Below are 20,728 nucleotides of genomic sequence, written 5' to 3'. Positions count from 1 at the left end.
TAACGTTATAAACTCGAATGAGTAAATGTAATTTATAAAATAGGACAGAATATTAAATTTACTCGGCTTGTGTTCTGTTCAAATAATTTTTTTTTTGTAATGATGTAATTATTTATTTACTCTTTCATTTAATAAAGGGCAAAATAAACCTCAAACTATGCTGCGATAAATTGCAAACACATGCCCTTTTATTGAGTTAAAACCTTGATTTAGAAATGACTTGGTGGCAACACAAATTGCGTTTCCTGTTTTTCTATGAAGTGACATGCACATGCAGTTTTGTGGTGAAAGCTTATCAAAATGCGATCCTTGCACATCTTTCATGATCATGTTGAAATGTGTTATTGTTTACCTGGCATTGTTTTGGTTAATACATGTGGTGTCCTCGTGAAGCCATTGTTTTCCATCAATAGTAACAAGAAGGTGAAAACTAAATAAGGCCACCAGTCCCCTCTTAAAGCAGATACGCAGAACCATGGCCTCACTTTTTCTTTTTAAATGCCTTGAGACCTCAAGAATGGCACAGGAATAGTTTTAAGCGTTAACAATAAATCTAATACAGTAATTTTGATGATTAAAGTGATTCATATAGGTAGCCGTCTGAGTGAATGACCTTGACATCTGTGACGTCACCGCAGGAAGTCTATCGGTCTCATTGCCATTTCCGCTATACTAAAACACAGCTGACTGCAACTTCGAGCCTCCATTTTGAGCTAATTTATCACCATGCCACATAGAGGTGTTGCTGGCGGGTGCAGCAACACGACAGAAGGTGGATTTACGTTGCATTCATGGCCCAAGAATGTTCAAACTGCAAAGATTTGGACGCGTTTTGCGAGAAGTTCACGGGCACATTGGGCGCCTACGAAGTGGTCTCTCCTCTGCTCTGCACATTTTACTGAAGACTCGTACGAGACCTCCGATCTGTTGAGGAGCGTTGGTTATAAGCCCGTATTGAAAGAGGGTGCAGTACCAACAATTAAAGGGAAATAAAACTACAAGAAAAGGAAAGTAAGTTCAGTTGCACCAGTTCTCCCGGAGTGTGAGCCGAGCAGTAATGGCGGAGTACTCAGTATGAAGAAAATGGAGAATGAGTGGACCAGCTGTCTGATTTCTTCGCTGGATATGCTTGCCTCAGCAGCAATATCTCACCCTTACGTGGAAAAAGTAAATGAACAAAGAACTGAAAGTCAGATTGTTTCAAAAACAATCGACCACAAGATCGGCCTTCAAGAAGCGAGAACACAGACGGGTATGATGCGACTCTCACTAGGTTACATCACAACAACACCACTCGTTGTTTACCTTCATTTAGATTAATACATGTAACTTGTATTATGTATTTAAGTTACCGGTATAAGATTATTTAATTTGCTTCAGAATGTGATTGTCTCAGTTCATCTGATTATTTAATTAGCCTTTTACGTTTTATCAGTGAAAATGCATGCATGTACATGTGTGTTGCATAAGTTATAACACCCATCCTGTTTTAATGAGAGTCACATGAGACCGTCAATTGAATTCCATCCAGTTCTCTAGACAGCTTTGTTCTCTGGCTTTATTTCGTAAGGTGGGGGCCTCCGTGGCCGACATGTTACTATCAGATTCACTTTCCAATGGTTCGAACTGATACGGTTCTACGTGTATAGCGGTAGCATGTGTACCGGTACACACTCCAATTTCAGGACCATCACAGTCAGATGTATTACTATCTGAGGAATCCAAAGAATCTCCAATAAATCTGAGCGAAGAAGCCATTGCAACCACTCTCGCCTGCCGAGTCTGGCTTTGGTCTATAGCTGTCAAAGGCCTCGGCCTTAAAACCGGTTACCACAGTGACATCACTCACTCAGGGCGGGCTGGCTCAGCGGGGCAGCTCGAATGCCAACTTTGCGGTCAATTTTAACTCTCAAAAATATATTTTTATTCCCATTTATGTAGCATACAAGAGTCAAGGATGGAGATACTATCCACTCAGAAATGTATTTAAAAATAAAGGTTCTGCGTATCTGCTTTAAAGTTGGCAAAATCATTTTTGGCTGGGGGGCCCCCACTAGGGCTTTGCCCTGGACCTGACCGGGTCCCTGCAGCCCCGGCTTTCTCACTTCTTTTTTCATTTTGGGGTTGACAGCTACGTTCAACCATGTTAACAGTAAAAAGTGACCGTGTCAGTACCACCATAAAATGCTCCTAAAAGTCACCACATTCCACCAAATGGGTTCCCTTTTTTCAAAATTTTCCAGGTAAGGGTACTCTCACTCCACGTGCCTTTGGCATGGCACGCAGCCCTGCAGGCCCCCCGAAAGTTAGGGCTTTATTTTGATCCTAGGAAGAACACTGATATAGCATGATAAGCTATACATCTCGTCTCCTTTGCAGGATCTATGTTTACGCACAGAAGAAATACGGTGTCAATGTCGCAGCGGCGTACTCCATCCTGAAACTGGGAGGAAGCTTCAGGTACTCGTAAAGAAAATGCCATAACACGAGCCATACAGTAATTGATTACATACATATTGGTCTGTGTACAGAGCAGTGTGGATGGAGCACTTTTTTTGGTTTTATCCTCCAGCACGCTGTACAACCCCGACTCCAAAAAAGTTGGGACAAAGTACAAATTGTAAATAAAAACGGAATGCAATAATTTACAAATCTCAAAAACTGATATTGTATTCACAATAGAACATAGACAACATATCAAATGTTGAAAGTGAGACATTTTGAAATTTCATGCCAAATATTGGCTCATTTGAAATTTCATGACAGCAACACATCTCAAAAAAGTTGGGACAGGGGCAATAAGAGGCTGGAAAAGTTAAAGGTACAAAAAAGGAACAGCTGGAGGACCAAATAGCAACTCATTAGGTCAATTGGCAATAGGTCATTAACATGACTGGGTATAAAAAGAGCATCTTGGAGTGGCAGCGGCTCTCAGAAGTAAAGATGGGAAGAGGATCACCAATCCCCCTAATTCTGCGCTGACAAATAGTGGAGCAATATCAGAAAGGAGTTCGACAGTGTAAAATTGCAAAGAGTTTGAACATATCATCATCTACAGTGCATAATATCATCAAAAGATTCAGAGAATCTGGAAGAATCTCTGTGCGTAAGGGTCAAGGCCGGAAAACCATACTGGGTGCTCGTGATCTTCGGGCCCTTAGACAGCACTGCATCACATACAAGCATGCTTCTGTATTGGAAATCACAAAATGGGCTCAGGAATATTTCCAGAGAACATTATCTGTGAACACAATTCACCGTGCCATCCGCCGTCGCCAGCTAAAACTCTATAGTTCAAAGAAGAAGCCGTATCTAAACATGATCCAGAAGCGCAGACGTCTTCTCTGGGCCAAGGCTCATTTAAAATGGACTGTGGCAAAGTGGAAAACTGTTCTGTGGTCAGACGAATCAAAATGTGAAGTTCTTTATGGAAATCAGGGACGCCGTGTCATTCGGACTAAAGAGGAGAAGGACGACCCAAGTTGTTATCAGCGCTCAGTTCAGAAGCCTGCATCTCTGATGGTATGGGGTTGCATTAGTGCGTGTGGCATGGGCAGCTTACACATCTGGAAAGACACCATCAATGCTGAAAGGTATATCCAGGTTCTAGAGCAACATATGCTCCCATCCAGACGACGTCTCTTTCAGGGAAGACCTTCCATTTTCCAACATGACAACGCCAAACCACATACTGCATCAATTACAGCATCATGGCTGCGTAGAAGAAGGGTCCGGGTACTGAACTGGCCAGCCTGCAGTCCAGATCTTTCACCCATAGAAAACATTTGGCGCATCATAAAACGGAAGATACAATAAAAAAGACCTAAGACAGTTGAGCAACTAGAATCCTACATTAGACAAGAATGGGTTAACATTCCTATCCCTAAACTTGAGCAACTTGTCTCCTCAGTCCCCAGACGTTTACAGACTGTTGTAAAGAGAAAAGGGGATGTCTCACAGTGGTAAACATGGCCTTGTCCCAACTTTTTTGAGATGTGTTGTCATCATGAAATTTAAAATCACCTAATTTTTCTCTTTAAATGATACATTTTCTCAGTTTAAACATTTGATATGTCATCTATGTTCTATTCTGAATAAAATATGGAATTTTGAAACTTCCACATCACTGCATTCCATTTTTATTTACAATTTGTACTTTGTCCCAACTTTTTTGGAATCGGGGTTGTATTTTAAATGAATCAGTGATTTACATGGTAAGGTGAACAGTGTGGATGAAGTGTACACCTGAATGGTTAGAGCAATAAAGATCTATATTGGGGGAAATTACACTGATTTGTATAACTGTATGTGCCTTGCAAATCTATTCACCCCCCCCCCCCCCCCCCCCCTTCCAAGTTTTGTAGAAATACAGTTGACTTAATTGGGATTCATTTGTGTTATACAATATGCCTAACATTTTAAAGGTCCAAAATATGTAATTAATTAATTAAAAAAAGCGCAGATATTTGTTGGTTGCGTAAGTATTCACCCCTCTGAGCATCGACCATACTTGGTAGAACCACTACCTTTGCCTGCACTCACAATTGGAATATGTTTTTATCAGCGCCAAACATCTGTATCCTGAAATTGCTCGAGGCGTGTCCGATTGGAACGAGACCTTTGGCGAACAGCAATTTTCAAGTCTAGCCATACATTCTGTGTCTGTGGATCTCTCCAGTTCTTTCATAGTTACCCATGGTTGCTTCTCTTCTAGGTAGTCATGGTTGGGCCATATTCTTTCCATTTTTCTTAAAAAAAAAATTTATTTAATGGTCTTCCATAGGATGTTCTGTTGTTGTTGTTTTTTCGTTTAAATTAATTTATTTAATGCTGATTTAGACTTTTCCAGAAAATTGGCCTGGATTTGTTTTGATAGTTCATTTGAGAACAAACTGGACCTTCTGGGAACAGGTGTACTTACTATATATTGAGCACAGGCCATCCTTAAAAAAAAAAAAATCTGTTTCCTGTCCACTGGGGAGCAAAAAAATTTTCAGGAGGGAGGGAGGGATTTTTTTTTTTTGTATTTTTATTTATATATATATATATATATATATATATATATATATATATATATATATATGGATAAGAAATTGCAATGCTGTGTTTGCTTTTTCTTTCAGTACTTTTTTATTACAAAAGCAGACACATTTAATAAAATATTAAGATCTATTAGGTTCTCCTACAGATCTGTCAGGGTCATTAACAAAGTAGGTAATGAATGTCGCATAACAAAACTCAAAAGTTGTTTGTAACGTCTCGGATGGATCAAGATCAAGCGAATTTTCCAGTAACAGTTTGTGATGGTCTGACACATGGACTTTTTGTAGTTCTAAATCAACCGTTAGGCCTAGTTCGGATAAAATGATCACTGAATGATTTGTTTTTCTGAATCTTTACTATTTTGTTGTTCGCTAGAATACCATTTTGCGATTTCACACTTAAGCAAATGTTTGAAAACTCCGGATCTCCTTCCTTCATGGTGGCTGCCATTTTTTTGTGCCGCACGGCGCATGCGCAGAGCTGATTCGATTCTATATTCTGCTCGGAATGCATAAATGCCAAGTTCGATTTTAGATTTACGAACCCGAAAAAAATGTCGAAAAACCGGCATTAAAAAAAAAATTTCAACCGCACAAACGGCACTCACCTGGCCGGTGGACCAGAAACAGAACATTTTTAATAATTGAGAACGTATGTAATATACGTTCTTAATTAAGAACGTATATTGCTAACCATAAATTGTATGTTTTTATTTGTAATACAATCCTAGTTAATGTCAGTTTCAGTTCCAGGTTATAACACTACAAAAATAGAGCAAAGTGAAAGGGGTGGTGGCGAATATTTATGCAAAGCACCGTAGATACAACAGTGAGTGTTAACAGTAAACGCTTGACTGCCTGCTTGATTTTGTTTGCAGATTTGCTGGACAGACCGAATGGTTTCGTGTTGATTCAAAGGGAAAGTTTAGTTTTGACTTTGTGAACACGCCAGACTCCACTATAGAAGAGATTGACTTGAGCAGGACTGTGATCAACCACGCTGGACTGCACAACCTCAGTAATCCTCTCTCGACATGCTCACACAACACTGTACAAAATTTTCAAAGCATTTTCCAAAATTCAAACCTTACTAAACATCAGAACAGTGTACAAGTATCGACTGATCCTTGGCAGAGGTCCCAAAAACAACTATAGTACAACCCCAATTCCAAAAAGTTTGGAACACTGTTAATAAAAGCAGAATGTGGTGGTTTGTAAATAATGGAAACCTGATATTTAATTGAAAATGGTACAAAGACAACATATCAAATGTTGAAACCGAGAGGTTTGGGTTTGTTTTTTGTTTTGTTTTTTTTAAATATATGCTCATTTTGAATTTAGTGCCAGCAACATATTTCAAAAAAGTTAGGACAGAGGCAAGAAAAGACTGGAAAAGTTGTGATGTTTGTTTAAAAAAAAAAAAGAAGCTAATACAGTTAATTGGCAATAGATCATTAACATGAAGAAAGTCTCGGAAGTAATGGTGCGTTCATGTGCTATGGGAATTATGGTAAATACCAAACGCCGACATGGAAAGCACACATGAACGCCCCCTCTTGTGGTATTTTCCACTGGGCAACTCGTAGAAAATTTTGATACGTGAGTTGCCGAGATGGGCGGCACGGTGGTGTAGTGGTTAGCGCTGTCGCCTCACAGCAAGAAGGTCTGGGTTCGAGCCCCGTGGCCGGCGAGGGCCTTTCTGTGCGGAGTTTGCATGTTCTCCCTGTGTCCGCATGGGTTTCCTCCGGGTGCTCCGGTTTCCCCCACAGTCCAAAGACATGCAGGTTAGGTTAACTGGTGACTCTAAATTGACCGTAGGTGTGAATGTGAGTGTGAATGGTTGTCTGTGTCTATGTGTCGGCCCTGTGATGACCTGGCGACTTGTCCAGGGTGTACCCCGCCTTTCGCCCGTAGTCAGCTGGGATAGGCTCCAGCTTGCCTGTGACCCTGTAGAAGGATAAAGCGGCTAGAGATAATGAGATGAGATGAGTTGCCGAGATGAGATGAACTTTAACCTTTTCAACATGGCGGCGAGCGGTACAAGACTAGCTTATGAACCAAGAAAGAAGTGGTTTTCACCTACGGAAAGCTGACTCTCACCTTTTAAACGAGTCATGTTATGTATATTATTATAATACGTATATTATAGCCTAATACAAAATATTCTGTGGCTGTCCAAAGAATGCCAACAATGATCTAGATACTGGCTACTCTCATTGTGGCTACAGCCAAATTTCCAAAAACTGCGTGGCATTCAATGTGTTAAGAAAATCTCTACTTGTCATGATCAGGAAATATTCAGCATTTTTTGACTTTTGATAACTCATATTCCTGCTGCAGCTGATGAACAAGGCAATCTATAATTGTTTTAGCCAAATAACAGGCCTGATTCTGAATCTGGTCCACCATCTTTAATTTGTCAACAACAACAAAAGCATGTGAACACAACACACTGGTAAATACCACTTCCCAACTGGAAAATATCATCTTCCCATAGCACATGAACGCAGCATAAAGATGGGGAGGTAGGCCGTGGGCCGACGTAGATTATTGTGGTAAAGTGCCTCATAAATAACGTGAAGAGTATATCTCTACATGATAAAAAATATCAATGTTTTTTTGCTATAAAATGAAAATGTTCTACTAAAAATACACTTTTGCTAGTTAGTAAATTGAACTTGAAAGTGGTCGATTTCGTGTACAGTTGCCATAGCGATGAACACGCTTTAGCCAATCAAATTGCGCCTAAGCCATCAGCTCGGTACATCCAAGATGGCAGCGCTCAACTCTGGGTGTGCGTGCCATGTTATCAATTTGGACAACGAGCCCATCATATCCTTTTCGGATACCTCATGGAAAAAATTATCCGAACGTATGGATACTTGGGCAGCTCTAGATCGCCCTGAAAAATTGTTAGCAGTCAATTTCGACAGCCTTTCACGTACCAGTGCTGGCTATCATCGCCGCTGTTACCAAAAGTTTACCGACCAGAGACGACTTGAACAAGCAATAAGAAGACGAGAAAAAGGCTGCTCGCGGACAACAATACAAAATCATGAAGTTCCCATGCCTTCTCCTCCGAAACTATTAAGATCGGTATTAAAATCATCAGCCGAGAGAGGCTCAAAACACGTTCTACCACACGAATGCATAATCTGTTGTAAAAACAAAACTACTCTGGACAAAACAAGTCGTAAATGGAAGAAAGAAAAGTTGGTAACGTGTGAGACCGACGCTGCAAAACTTTTGCAGGCGGCCAAACTGAAGAAAGACAAAAGAATATTAATACAGGTAAATATTTTTTGTTATCATCGAGTCATTCCACGCCTATCAATAAGTCTTTTAAAATGAGTTCAAATATCAGTTTTAATATGAATGTACAAAGGATTTAATAATGCAAATCCCTGTGTTAGGGATCAGTGTTTTGTACATCATTGAACTTTGAGCATGGTTTCATTTAAACTGGTTCAAAATTTGTAAGTGTTAATAATGTTTTATATTGCAGTGTGATTTAAAATGTAAAACATAATTAACTGTTTCAAGAAAAACAGTTGTAGTTGTTCATTATCACTGTATGTTTTGTAAATATGAGACAATTTCTTTCCATACTGATGGAGTACCTTTTCTCATAAATTTCATTTTTACACAGACGGTATTCATTTTTAAATCTATTTTATTGCATAGTGAAAGGCAGTTGTGAGGAGAACATTTTATTTTTAGAAAGAGGAAGGTCTGCTGATTAAATTGATATATAGATATTGTAGTCACCAAAAAAATGAGGCCATTGAAAAATTTAGGCACAAATACAGCTTCGGCCCACGGTCTAAGGGGTTCACCGCTCTGTGAAAGACTGCGTGGGCAAACAGTGCAACAGTTTAAGAATAACGTTCCTCAGTGTAAAACTGCAAAGAATTTGGGGATCACATCATTTACCATATATAATATCATTAAAAGATTCAGAGAATCTGGAGAAATCTCTGTATGCAAGAGACAAGGCTGAACACTGACACTGGATGCCTGTGATCTTCAGGCCCTCAGGAGACACTGCATTAAAAGCAGACACATGTCTGTCGTGGAAATCACTATATGGGCTCAGGAACACTTCAGAAAACCATTGTCTGTGAAAACAGTTCATTACTGCATCCGCAAATGCAAGTTAAAACGGGATATAAACAATATCCGGAAACACCAACACCTTCTCTGGGTCCGAACGCTTTTACGATGGACTGAGGTGAAGTGGAAAATTGTCCCCACATCTGATGAATCAAAAGTAGAAATTCTTTTTAGAAATCATGGACACCACGTCCTCCAGGCTAAAGAGGAGAGGGACCATCCGGCTTATCAGTGCACAGTTCAGAAGCCGGCGTCTGTGATGGTATGAGGGTGCATTAGTGCACATGACATGGGTAGCTTGTACATCTGGGAAGGCATCATTAATGCTGAATGATATTTACATGTTTCAGAGCAATATGCTGCCTTCCAGACAAAATCTTTTTCAGGGAAGGCCTTCCTTACTTCAGCAAGACAATGCCAAACCGCTTTTTGCACATATTAAAACTGCATGGCTCTGTAGTAAAAGAGTCCAGGTGCTAAACTGGCCTGCCTGCAGTCCAGACCTGTCTCCCATTTAAAACATTTGGCGCATTATGAAGCACAAAATATGACAAAAGAGACCCCAAACTGTCGAGCAGCTGAAATTGTAAATCGGGCAAAAATGGGACAACGTTTCTCTTTCAAAACTGCAGCAATTGGTCTCCTCAGTTCCCAAGCGTTTACAGAGTGTTGTTAAAAGTAGAGGTGATGCAACATGGTGGTAAACATGCCCCCGTCCCAAATTTTTTTTTTAAATGTGTTGCTGACATCAAATTCATCAAGAAAATACGATACAAGAAATAGTTTCAACATTTGATATGTTGTCCTTGCACTATTTTCAGTGAAATTTAGGTTTTTCATGATTTGCAAATCACTGCATTATGTTATTTACATTTTACACGGTGTCCTAACTTTTTATTGGAATTGGGGTTGTATAATAAAGCTATACAGCCATGCCAGTACAAGAGACACCTGAAAATGACATTTTTCTTTTAGCTCAGGTGAAGCAGTGATCAAACCAAACAAACTAGAAGGGCGCTCGGAGCGTGCAGACCTCCGACAAGGCCAACTGCCTATTTTGCAATGTAGCGAAAGTGACACTAAATTTGTGGATCTGCTCCAAAATTTAATGGGTACTTCCTTGGCCCATGCTACATCATTCCACCAAGTTTCATGGAAATCGGATCAGTAGGTTTTGTGCAACCTTGCTTAGAGATGGGCAGACGAGTGACATTGAAAACATGGTGGAGGTAAAAATGTAGAAAGAGGTGATTATTATTAAGCATCACTCGCACACGACTTGCTGTTTGTTTGGGTTTTTTTTCTTTTCTCCATGCCTGTATAGTTTCTTGTTATAAACGTTAACAGCCCCACTTTAGTGATGGGTGGATGAAGTTAATTTCATCCTAAATATTATGTACACTTAAAAAAAAAAAAAAAACCCACACAAACAAACAAAAAAAAACTTCATGAGCTTTTTTTTTTAATTTTGATGTTCTGATAATCCTATTCACTTGTCTAAAATGGTGCAGTAAATATGCGTCATAGATTGGTACATATTATTCGTTATATTCCTACGAAAATCTTTGAAACAGCGCTCCTCCTTCTTGTGTTAAAGTGCCATTCCACCATTGGATGTATTCTTTGGCATAAAATACAATATATTTGATGACATGACTAGACAGAGAAATCTTTTAGCTTCAAAATGATATATCAAACATAATTTTTTGACAAGTATATTAATTTTGCGACCAAAGTCACCTACCCTTTTAATTTCCGTGCGGTAGTGAAACGTGATGTCATCGGCAGGTTCCCCTTCTTGTGTACCACGTGTCGGTCTATTTTTAGACCAGGAAACCCCCAAAGTGAGAGAGTCATTTCTCCTCGTATATGGGGGCCAAAAAAATTGCGAAAAATTTTGAGTTAATCTTTCAGTTAGCTAGATTTATTGGTATTAGCTAGATTTATTGGTATTGTTTTTATCGCGTTCTATCCGCCATTGCTGATAATATGTGCCATGTCACACGTCACGTGGTACACAAGAAGGGGAACCTGCCGATGACATCACGTGCGGAAATTAAAAGGGTAGGTGACTTTGGTCGCAAAATTAATATACTTGTCGTTGTCAAAAAATTATGTTTGATATATCATTTTGAAGCTAAAAGATTTATCTATCTAGTGATACCATTTATATATGTTGTCAAAATATATTGTATTTTATTCCAAAGAATACATCCAATGGTGGAATGGCACTTTAAGCGAATTTTGAAACTTCGTGTGTCAGCGATCTAAATTTGACACAAGTTTCAACACACTGTGAAACACTGCTCTGCAATAGTTGTTCTGTTCAAAGCAGCTTCAGTGCCTTGTGTACAAATGTCCCATCACTACCTGCATTATACTATTGTAGTATATTATGTAGTGCAGTAGCAGGTTGTTCTGGCTGTAGTCTATAGAGGATGTGCAGTCACGTGACCCGTCCGTGTTTATTCCGCCATATTGGACGGCTTCAGGATTGTTTACCTTGCGCGAGCGTAATGGATCCAGGGAGTAACCCCCAAGAAAATTCGAAAAATACCCCATCTACATCACATGATTACTTGTCTAAGTTTGTTCAGCATAAGGTGACGTGAGGCAGAGTTACGTGGAAAAGTGTTCCAGGTTGGGGATTGCAGATCCGTACAACTTGCCGCAATCCTTGTTCAGGGAAATTCGGAGCTGCGGTGCCGGCGATTTGCCCGATCTGGCCTACCACGACATTTACAATTTTCTTCTTAATCGTGAATCGTGTTACACTGGCAAAGCCCTCAAAGCTTACAAGAGCCTGGAAGCTTATAAATATTTTGTTGCGGGATGGGCATCCCAACTATACCTCTGGAAGGTTCCGAAGAAGAATGTCTACTTGATAACCTCACGGGTAAGTGGCATTAAGACGTTTATCATAAAGAGACTATGCAGGACGTTTTATCGTAAGAATGTTCGAAATCTAAACTCAGTTCCAGATAATGACAGGGTTGTAAATATGTATGTTTTTGTCTGAAAAAAAAAAATCACAAATCACCGACTATGCAGTTATCATTCAAAGGACTCCCTAAAGTGAATGACGCATGAAATGGAATGACAGGTAGTAAATTTGAACAATAAATGGTCCCTTGTCATTCAGATTCTTACAAATGGAATAACGATTGAAATCTTTAGTTTTAGACCTCCCTAGGATAAGATAAGTGGGTGCTTGGTGGGATATCAGCTTTTACAAATGGAATGACAGGGTTTCTATATGTATTGACTTACTTTGAGCTAATGTTGTCAGTGATATCACCTTTTACAAATGGAATGATAAGGTTTCTAGGTGGAATGACATACTTTGAGGCAATGTTATCAGTGATATCAAATTAACAAATGGAATGACATTGTTTCTAGGGTTAGGGTTAGGTTATAGGTGATATCACTGATAACATTGCCTCAAAGTATGTCATTCCACCTAAAAACACTGTCATTCCATTTGTAAAAGGGGATATCACTGATAACATTAGCTTAAAGTATGTCATTCCACCTGGAAACGCTGTCATTCCATTTGTAAAAGGTGATATCACTGATAACATAACCTAAAAGTATGTCATTCCACTTAGAAACAATGTCATTCCATTTCATGAGCTGAAAGCATGTCATTCCACCTACATTTCAGTCGTTATTCCATTTATAAGAATCTGAATGACAAGGGACCATTTATTGTTCAAATCACTAGCTGTCATTCGTCATTCCATTTCATGCGTCATTCACTTTAGGGAGTCCCTCATTCAAGCCGAAAATCAACTTAACAGATGTACTAGGAGTACTGAATTAGAAGATTACACCTACCTGATATGAAGTGTTCACTACAAATTCGGCTGGTAGAACTGGGGTACCAGTTTTCTCTTCGCACAGCGGACACCCATTTTGCGCGTCTCTCCTCGTCTGCGGGGAATCTATAAAATGACAGGCCCTCCTTTTGGTCCTGTCTATTGCTACAACCAAATGCTGAACAAGATATAACCATTCTCGAAAGATCTACTCCCACACACTTGATAATTAGAACGGGTTCGTCTAAGTTCTATGCGCGGCCATGCCGTCCAAGATGGCAGATAAACAAATATCACGTGACGTCACGTGCACACTCTTTATAGGTCATGGTGTCTGTGTCGGATATCAGGATAGTTTTGCACTATATTATAATACGGGTTGTTTTACAATCAGGGTACAAAGTTTGTGTCACAGGGGTCCAAAATTCAAACTGGTTCTTGTACCAGTTTTGAAGTGAAGGACAAGTTAAAGAACAGATAGGCATGTGTAATAGTTTGTATTATAACCAGATTAAGTGTAGCTTTAAGCAGGGCTGGGAGAAACAAATGAAGTGATTCTCGGAGAGGACTTTTTTTTTTTTTGACAATTCAGAATCCACTACTTCCATAGTGCTTTTAAATACAAGGCTGTAAGCTTTGTGTTAGTTGTCTCTAATATTTATGTCCCAATATCTTGACCACATTTTAGGATGAAAATAATCATTTTAGATATGTTATTTTATATTGAAAAATTAGCTGTCTCGGAGAGGACATTTTTTTTGACACAATTGCATACTAATGTGATCAAAATAGTCTGAAAACTTACTGGCATTCAATATTAAAACTTAACTATGTTTCCAATGATATGGAACCAAATATTTGTTTTGTGGTATAAAGAATGATTTAAGTGCATCCCTTTTGGAGCTACCTGTGGTCAAAAAAGCACTTTTTCTAAATGACACGAGTAATTTTGCTAAATATGACATATATTGCCATACATTCACCAAAAATAACGTTATCACCAAATTTTTTTTTGCATGGTAAATAGAGCTATCACAGGGCTACAAGTTTATTTAGTCAAGCCTTTTGATATTGAAGATAATAAGTGTTAAATGTGATTTTTAGCTTGCGTATCCTGATTGTAAAACAACCCTGAATAGAGAGCATCTTAACAGCTTATTAACAGAGACTTGCATGCTCGCATACTCCGACTCAAGATTAAGACAAATAATAAACAAATATGCTGCATTTAACCAGCAGTGGACAAAGTACCCAACTTCATTACTTAAGTCAAAGTCCAGATCCCGCTGATCAAATGTTACTCCGATACAAGTGAAAGTCGTCCAGCCAAATTTTTACTTAAGTTAAAGTACTGAAGTACTCGCTTTTAAGAATACTTAAGTATTAAAAGTACATTTTCTGTCAACGCATCATTGTATTACAACCCCAATTCCAAAAAAGTTGGGACAAAGTACAAATTGTAAATAAAAACTGATATTGTAGTCACAATAGAACATAGACAACATATCAAATGTCGAAAGTGAGACATTTTGAAATTTCATGCCAAATATTGGCTCATTTGGAATTTCATGACAGCAACACATCTCAAAAAAGTTGGGACAGGGGCAATAAGAGGCTGGAAAAGTTAAAGGTACAAAAAAGGAACAGCTGGAGGACCAAATTGCAACTCATTAGGTCAATTGGCAATAGGTCATTAACATGACTGGGTATAAAAAGAGCATCTTGGAGTGGCAGCGGCTCTCGGAAGTAAAGATGGGAAGAGGATCACCAATCCCCCTAATTCTGCGCCGACAAATAGTGGAGCAATATCAGAAAGGAGTTCGACAGTGTAAAATTGCAAAGAGTTTGAACATATCATCATCTACAGTGCATAATATCATCAAAAGATTCAGAGAATCTGGAAGAATCTCTGTGCATAAGGGTCAAGGCCGGAAAACCATACTGGGTGCTCTTCGGGCCCTTAGACGGCACTGCATCACATACAGGCATGCTTCTGTATTGGAAATCACAAAATGGGCTCAGGAATATTTCCAGAGAACATTATCTGTGAACACAATTCACCGTGCCATCCGCCGTTGCCAGCTAAAACTCTATAGTTTAAAGCAGAAGCCGTATCTAAACATGATCCAGAAGTGCAGACGTCTTCTCTGGGCCAAGGCTCATTTAAAATGGACTGTGGCAAAGTGGAAAACTGTTCTGTGGTCAGACGAATCAAAATTTGAAGTTCTTTATGGAAATCAGGGACGCCGTGTCATTCGGACTAAAGAGGAGAAGGACGACCCAAGTTGTTATCAGCGCTCAGTTCAGAAGCCTGCGTCTCTGATGGTATTGGGTTGCATTAGTGCGTGTGACATGGGCAGCTTACACATCTGGAAAGACACCATCAGTGCTGAAAGGTATATCCAGGTTCTAGAGCAACATATGCTCCCATCCAGACGACGTCTCTTTCAGGGAAGACCTTGCATTTTCCAACATGACAATGCCAAACCACATACTGCATCAATTACAGCATCATGGCTGTGTAGAAGAAGGGTCCGGGTACTGAACTGGCCAGCCTGCAGTCCAGATCTTTCACCCATAGAAAACATTTGGCGCATCATAAAACGGAAGATACGACAAAAAAGACCTAAGACAGTTGAGCAACTAGAATCCTACATTAGACAAGAATGGGTTAACATTCCTATCCCTAAACTTGAGCAACTTGTCTCCTCAGTCCCCAGACGTTTACAGACTGCTGTAAAGAGAAAAGGGGATGTCTCACAGTGGTAAACATGGCCTTGTCCCAACTTTTTTGAGATGTGGTGTTGTCATGAAATTTAAAATCACCTAATTTTTCTCTTTAAATGATACATTTTCTCAATTTAAACATTTGATATGTCATCTGTGTTCTATTCTGAATAAAATATGGTATTTTGAAACTTCCACATCATTGCATTCCGTTTTTATTTACAATTTGTACTTTGTCCCAACTTTTTTGGAATCGGGGTTGTATTTCCACAATGCTTACAAAACCTAACGCCATTACCAAAGACAGAAATGTGAATTTACAAAATGAACGCATGCTGTGCCATCATGGTGGTTTAACGTTAAGCTAGCTAGTCAGTGAAACTCCACTTGACATGCTAGCAAACGCTTTTCAAACTCAAAATCATATTGGGTAGCTAACACTACTAGAAAAGAAAGATTTCTACATTTTGTTTATTTGGCAAGATTATGCTAAAACGTATTTCTGAAAGGTCTTCAGATAAGTTAACGTTATTCATCTTAGCGTAACTCCATTTTTACATGCTAACTAAGAGTGTCCAAGTTAACTAGCTATGTGTTAGCGTTAGCCGTGGACAAGGCTACGGCAACTTGGCGGGTAAATCCATAGAAAGTCATTTGACTAACCAGACTGCATAGCTACGTTTGCAACGTTATCGCTAGCTCTAAAAGCACAGACAACTTCGTTGCAAGCTTTCTCTTGGAATAAAACGTTTATATACTTCAATGTGCTTCCGCAGGTTGGACGGCGAGTTTGTGTAGGCCGTGATGTGATTCGTTTTCGGCAAACATTTAAAACGAAACGAATCTTTAATCCTTTCAGAAAACTGAAACATGGGTTCTGGGTATAGCCATGGGTGTGTACGTTCTCCAGAAGAACCGCCTCCTTCCATTCTGCCATCAACCGATCGTGTTAAATAACGCTGTTGAGAAATCGTTGAACTTGATTTTATCCAGTCTATGGACGTGACGCAACCCGAGTGATTACTGATCGGCTGTCTCAGTGTCACCTGCGAAAAAAACAATCACGTTTTAGAAAAGAAAAGAAAAAAACATCCACTTTCAAAGCTGCTTCATAGTAACGAGGACCTTGATAGAAATGTAGTGGAGTAAAAAGTACGATATTTGCCTTTCAGACGTAGTGAAGTTAAAGTCATAAGTTTCTAAAAAAAAAAAATACTCAAGTAAAGTACAGATACTCAAAAAGTGTACTTAAGTACAGTACTCAAGTAAATGTTCTTCGTTACTGTCCACCTCTGTATTTAACAAAGACAAATGTATACTTGTTGCTGTGGCGATACTTTTTTGAGGAGATATTTAAAATTTATAGAAAGAGGCTACCATTATCAGTTCTTTATAACCGTCAGAGGTGAAGTCCTCAAGACAGCAAACCTTGCATTTTACGATTACTCTGTGACAAGCTGCCTTTTTTTTTTTTTTTGTCTTACTAAATTTGAGCCAATAATAAATGTATTACATGGACGTTCCACAACATTATATACCGTATGACTATGGACCCTTTTCACCTGACGTCACGACAAACGCGGCCGCCATTTTGGACATGTACTACCAGTAGTTTACCACAGCCGACATTGAGGAACGGCAGCAAAGAAAGTGTTTATTTTCAGCAAGACTTCCATCATGCCACTATATTGTTGTGCACCTGGATGTAGTAACCATCAACAAACAAGGCAAGGGTTATCATTTTATCGGATCCCGGTAGATGCTGACCGACAGAGAAGATGGATAGCGGCACACCAACGCTTGTGTAGTGATCACTTTGTTGGAGGTAAGACGAATAAAATTAGCCAGAAAAGGCATTACATTGCTGTTAACATTCCATTCTAGTTTACCGTAATTATGATCTGGCAGCTATTTACACCGGATCCAGTGTAAATAGCTGCCGGAGCCAACGTCTGAGGTTCCGGAGCGCGCTAGCTCGCGGCCGGCCGGAGCACGCTCCGGCAAGCTCGGACGTTGGCTCCGGCAGCTATTTACACTGGATCCGGTGTAAATAGCTGCCAGATCATAATTACAGTAAACTAGTAAATACAGTTTTCTGCATCTCGCTCCTTTTTCTTTTATGTTTGTCGCCTTCCTCGCATTCAAACCGATTCGAGCCGAAGTCCACTACATGTCCAAAATGGCGGTCGCGTTTACGAAGGTCACGTGACTGAAAAGGGTCTATAAATGGATGCTAAAAAAAAAAAAGTGGAAATTCCTGTTGTATGAGAGGAATAAAAGACTTTGGAACATGCTGTCAAAGGAAAATAATCAATTACATGTGCAGAGATGTACACTCACTGGCTACTTTATTAGGAACATCCATACACCCACTGTTGAATGCAGTTCTCTAATCAGCCGATCCCTTGACAGCAGCACAACGTATAAAATAATGCAGATACAAATCAAGAGCTTCAGTTAATGTTCACTTCAAACATCAGAATGGGAAAAATTGTGATCTCTGTGACTTTCACTGTGACATGGGTGTTGGTGCCAGATAGACTGGTTGAGTATTTCAGAAACTGCTGATCTCCTGGGGTTTTCACACACAACAGTCTCTAGAGTTTACACAGAATGGTGCGAAAAACAAAAAACGTTGACAGTTCTGTGGGTGGAAACGCCTCGTTGATGATAGACGTCAGAGGAAATTGGTCAAATTGTTTTGAGCTGCCAGGAAAGATGTACTGTAGCAACTCTTTACAACTGTGGTGAGCAGAAAAGCATCTCAGCATGCAACAGCAGACAGAAGACCACATTGGGTTCCACTCCTGCAGCCAAGAACAGGGATCTTAGAATCAACAACAAGTTCCTATTAAAGTGGCCAGTGAGTGTATACACAGTGTCTTGCAAAAGTATTCATCCCCCTTGTTGTTTGTCCTGTTTTGTCGCATTCCAAACTGGAATTAAAATGGATTTTTGGAGGGTAAGCACCATTTGATTTACACAGCATGCCTACCACTTTAAAGTGAAAATTGTTGTTTTATTGTGACACAAACAATAATTAAGATGAAAAAAACTGAAATCTGGAGTGTGCATAGGTATTCACCCCCTTTTATATGAAACCCCTAAATAAGAGCTGGTCCAACCAATTCCCTTCATAAGTCACATAATTAGTTGATTAAGATCCACCTGTGTGCAATCAAAGTGTCACATGATCTGTCACATGATGTCTGTATAAATCAACCTGTTCTGGAAGGACCCTGACTCTGCAACACGACTAAACAAGCAACATGAAAACCAAGGAGCCTCCAAACAGGTCAGAGACAAAGTTGTGGAGAAGTATGGATCAGGGTTGGGTTATAGAAAAAAAAACAAAAAAAAAAAGCCTTTGAATATCCCAGGGAGCACCATTAAATCCATTATAGCAAAAGGGAAAGAATATGGCACCACTACAAACCTGACAAGAGAAGGCCCCGCCCACCAAAACTCACAGACCGGGCAAGGAGGGCATTAATCAGAGATGCAACAAAGACACCAAAGATAACACTGAAGGAGCTGCAAAGATCCACAGTGGAGATGGGAGTATCTGTCCATAGGACCACTTTAAGCTGTACACTCCACAGAGTGGGGCTTTATGGAAGAGTGGCCAGAAAAAAAAGTCATTGCTTAACAAAACACATTTGGAGTTTGGATGTGGCAGACTCCCCAAACACATGGAAGAAGATTCTCTGGTCAAAAGAGACTAAAAATTATCTTTTTGGCCATCATTGGAAATGTCGTGTATGGTGCAAACCCAAGACCCTGAAAACACCATTCCTACAGTGAAGCATGGTGGTGGCAGCATCATGCTGTGGGGATGTTTTTCATCTGCAGGGACAGGAAAGCTGGTCAGGACTGAAGGAAAGATGGATGGCACTAAATACAGGGCAATTCTGGAGGAAAACCTGTTTGAGTCAGCCAGAGGTTTGAGACTGGGATGAAGGTTCACATTCCAGCAGGACAATGACCCTAAACATACTGCTAAAGCTACACTGGCGTGGTTTAAAGGGAAACATTTAAATGTCTTGGAATGGCCTAATCAAAGCCCAGACCTCGATCAAATTGAGAATCTGTGGTATAACTTGAAGATTGCTGGACACCAATGCAACCCATCTAACTTGAAGGAGTTGGAGCAGTTTTGCCTTGAGGAATGGGCAAAAATCCCAGTGGCTAGATGTGCTAAGCTAATAGAGACATACCCCAAGAGACTTGCAGCTGGAATTCCAGCAAAAGGTGGCTCTACAAAGTATTGACTTTGGGGAGTGAATACCTATGCACACTCCAGATTTCTGTTTTTTTTTTTTTTTATTATCTTAATTATTGTTTGTGTTGCAATAAAACAACAACTTTCACACTTAAAGTGGTAGGCATGTTGTGTAAACCAAATGGTGCTAACCTCCCAAAATGCATTTTAATTCCAGCTTGTATTGTGACAAAACAGGACAAACACCAAGGGGGATGAATACTTTTGCAAGGCACTGTAGTTATTTAATAAATCCTTTTGTCACATCTTGTTTTGTTTTGTTTTAATATCAGTAGAACAACTTTTGCAAAAACTTAAACTACATTTCTGCTGTTATGATGGCTTAAGTGCTTTTTCTCAGCTGAGACCAGTTGCTTGATCTTTTGAACCATACCTGACCTGGATTTCACAATCTATTTCTCTTGACAGCGAGTCAGTGCAAACTGCGCTCCCTCTCCGTGCAGGGCTGTCCGGAGGTCGATGACTGGTTCCTTGCTCGCTTACATGTTTTCGGCGAGACCCTTCAGGAGTTAAACGTATCCCACTGCCCTCGTATCACTGTGGGAGGTTTAGCTGCACTACAACACCTCAGGTATATCAGTTTGGTGTAAACTTGCAAATTAAAAACAATGTTGGGTAGAATTTAACACAGTAGGAGCTATGAAGTAGACTTTAACGTTATCTAAGCTACCATAAGTGAATACAACATGTATGCAAACTCAGTGTATCTCCAAATACATGTTACTGAAGTAATATATCACGAAGCA

The 20,728-nt window shown here is 39.7% G+C and overlaps 1 protein-coding gene across 1 annotated transcript in view; it reads left to right on the top strand.

Annotated features, from left to right (window-relative positions):
• Positions 1 to 20,728, top strand: part of dmac2 (distal membrane arm assembly component 2) — a 38,703-nt gene that overhangs the window by 13,326 nt on the left and 4,649 nt on the right. The window contains 3 exon segments of the mRNA XM_060905735.1: positions 2,380 to 2,460; positions 5,921 to 6,060; positions 20,391 to 20,553. Of these exon segments, the coding sequence (XP_060761718.1) occupies positions 2,380 to 2,460; positions 5,921 to 6,060; positions 20,391 to 20,553 (384 nt within the window).

The sequence above is a fragment of the Neoarius graeffei genome, chromosome 23 (genome assembly GCF_027579695.1).
Source record: "Neoarius graeffei isolate fNeoGra1 chromosome 23, fNeoGra1.pri, whole genome shotgun sequence".
Classification (NCBI taxonomy): Eukaryota; Metazoa; Chordata; class Actinopteri; order Siluriformes; family Ariidae; genus Neoarius; species Neoarius graeffei.
The sequence above is the reverse complement of the archived record's forward strand: the minus strand, read 5'-3'. Positions and strand labels throughout refer to the sequence as shown.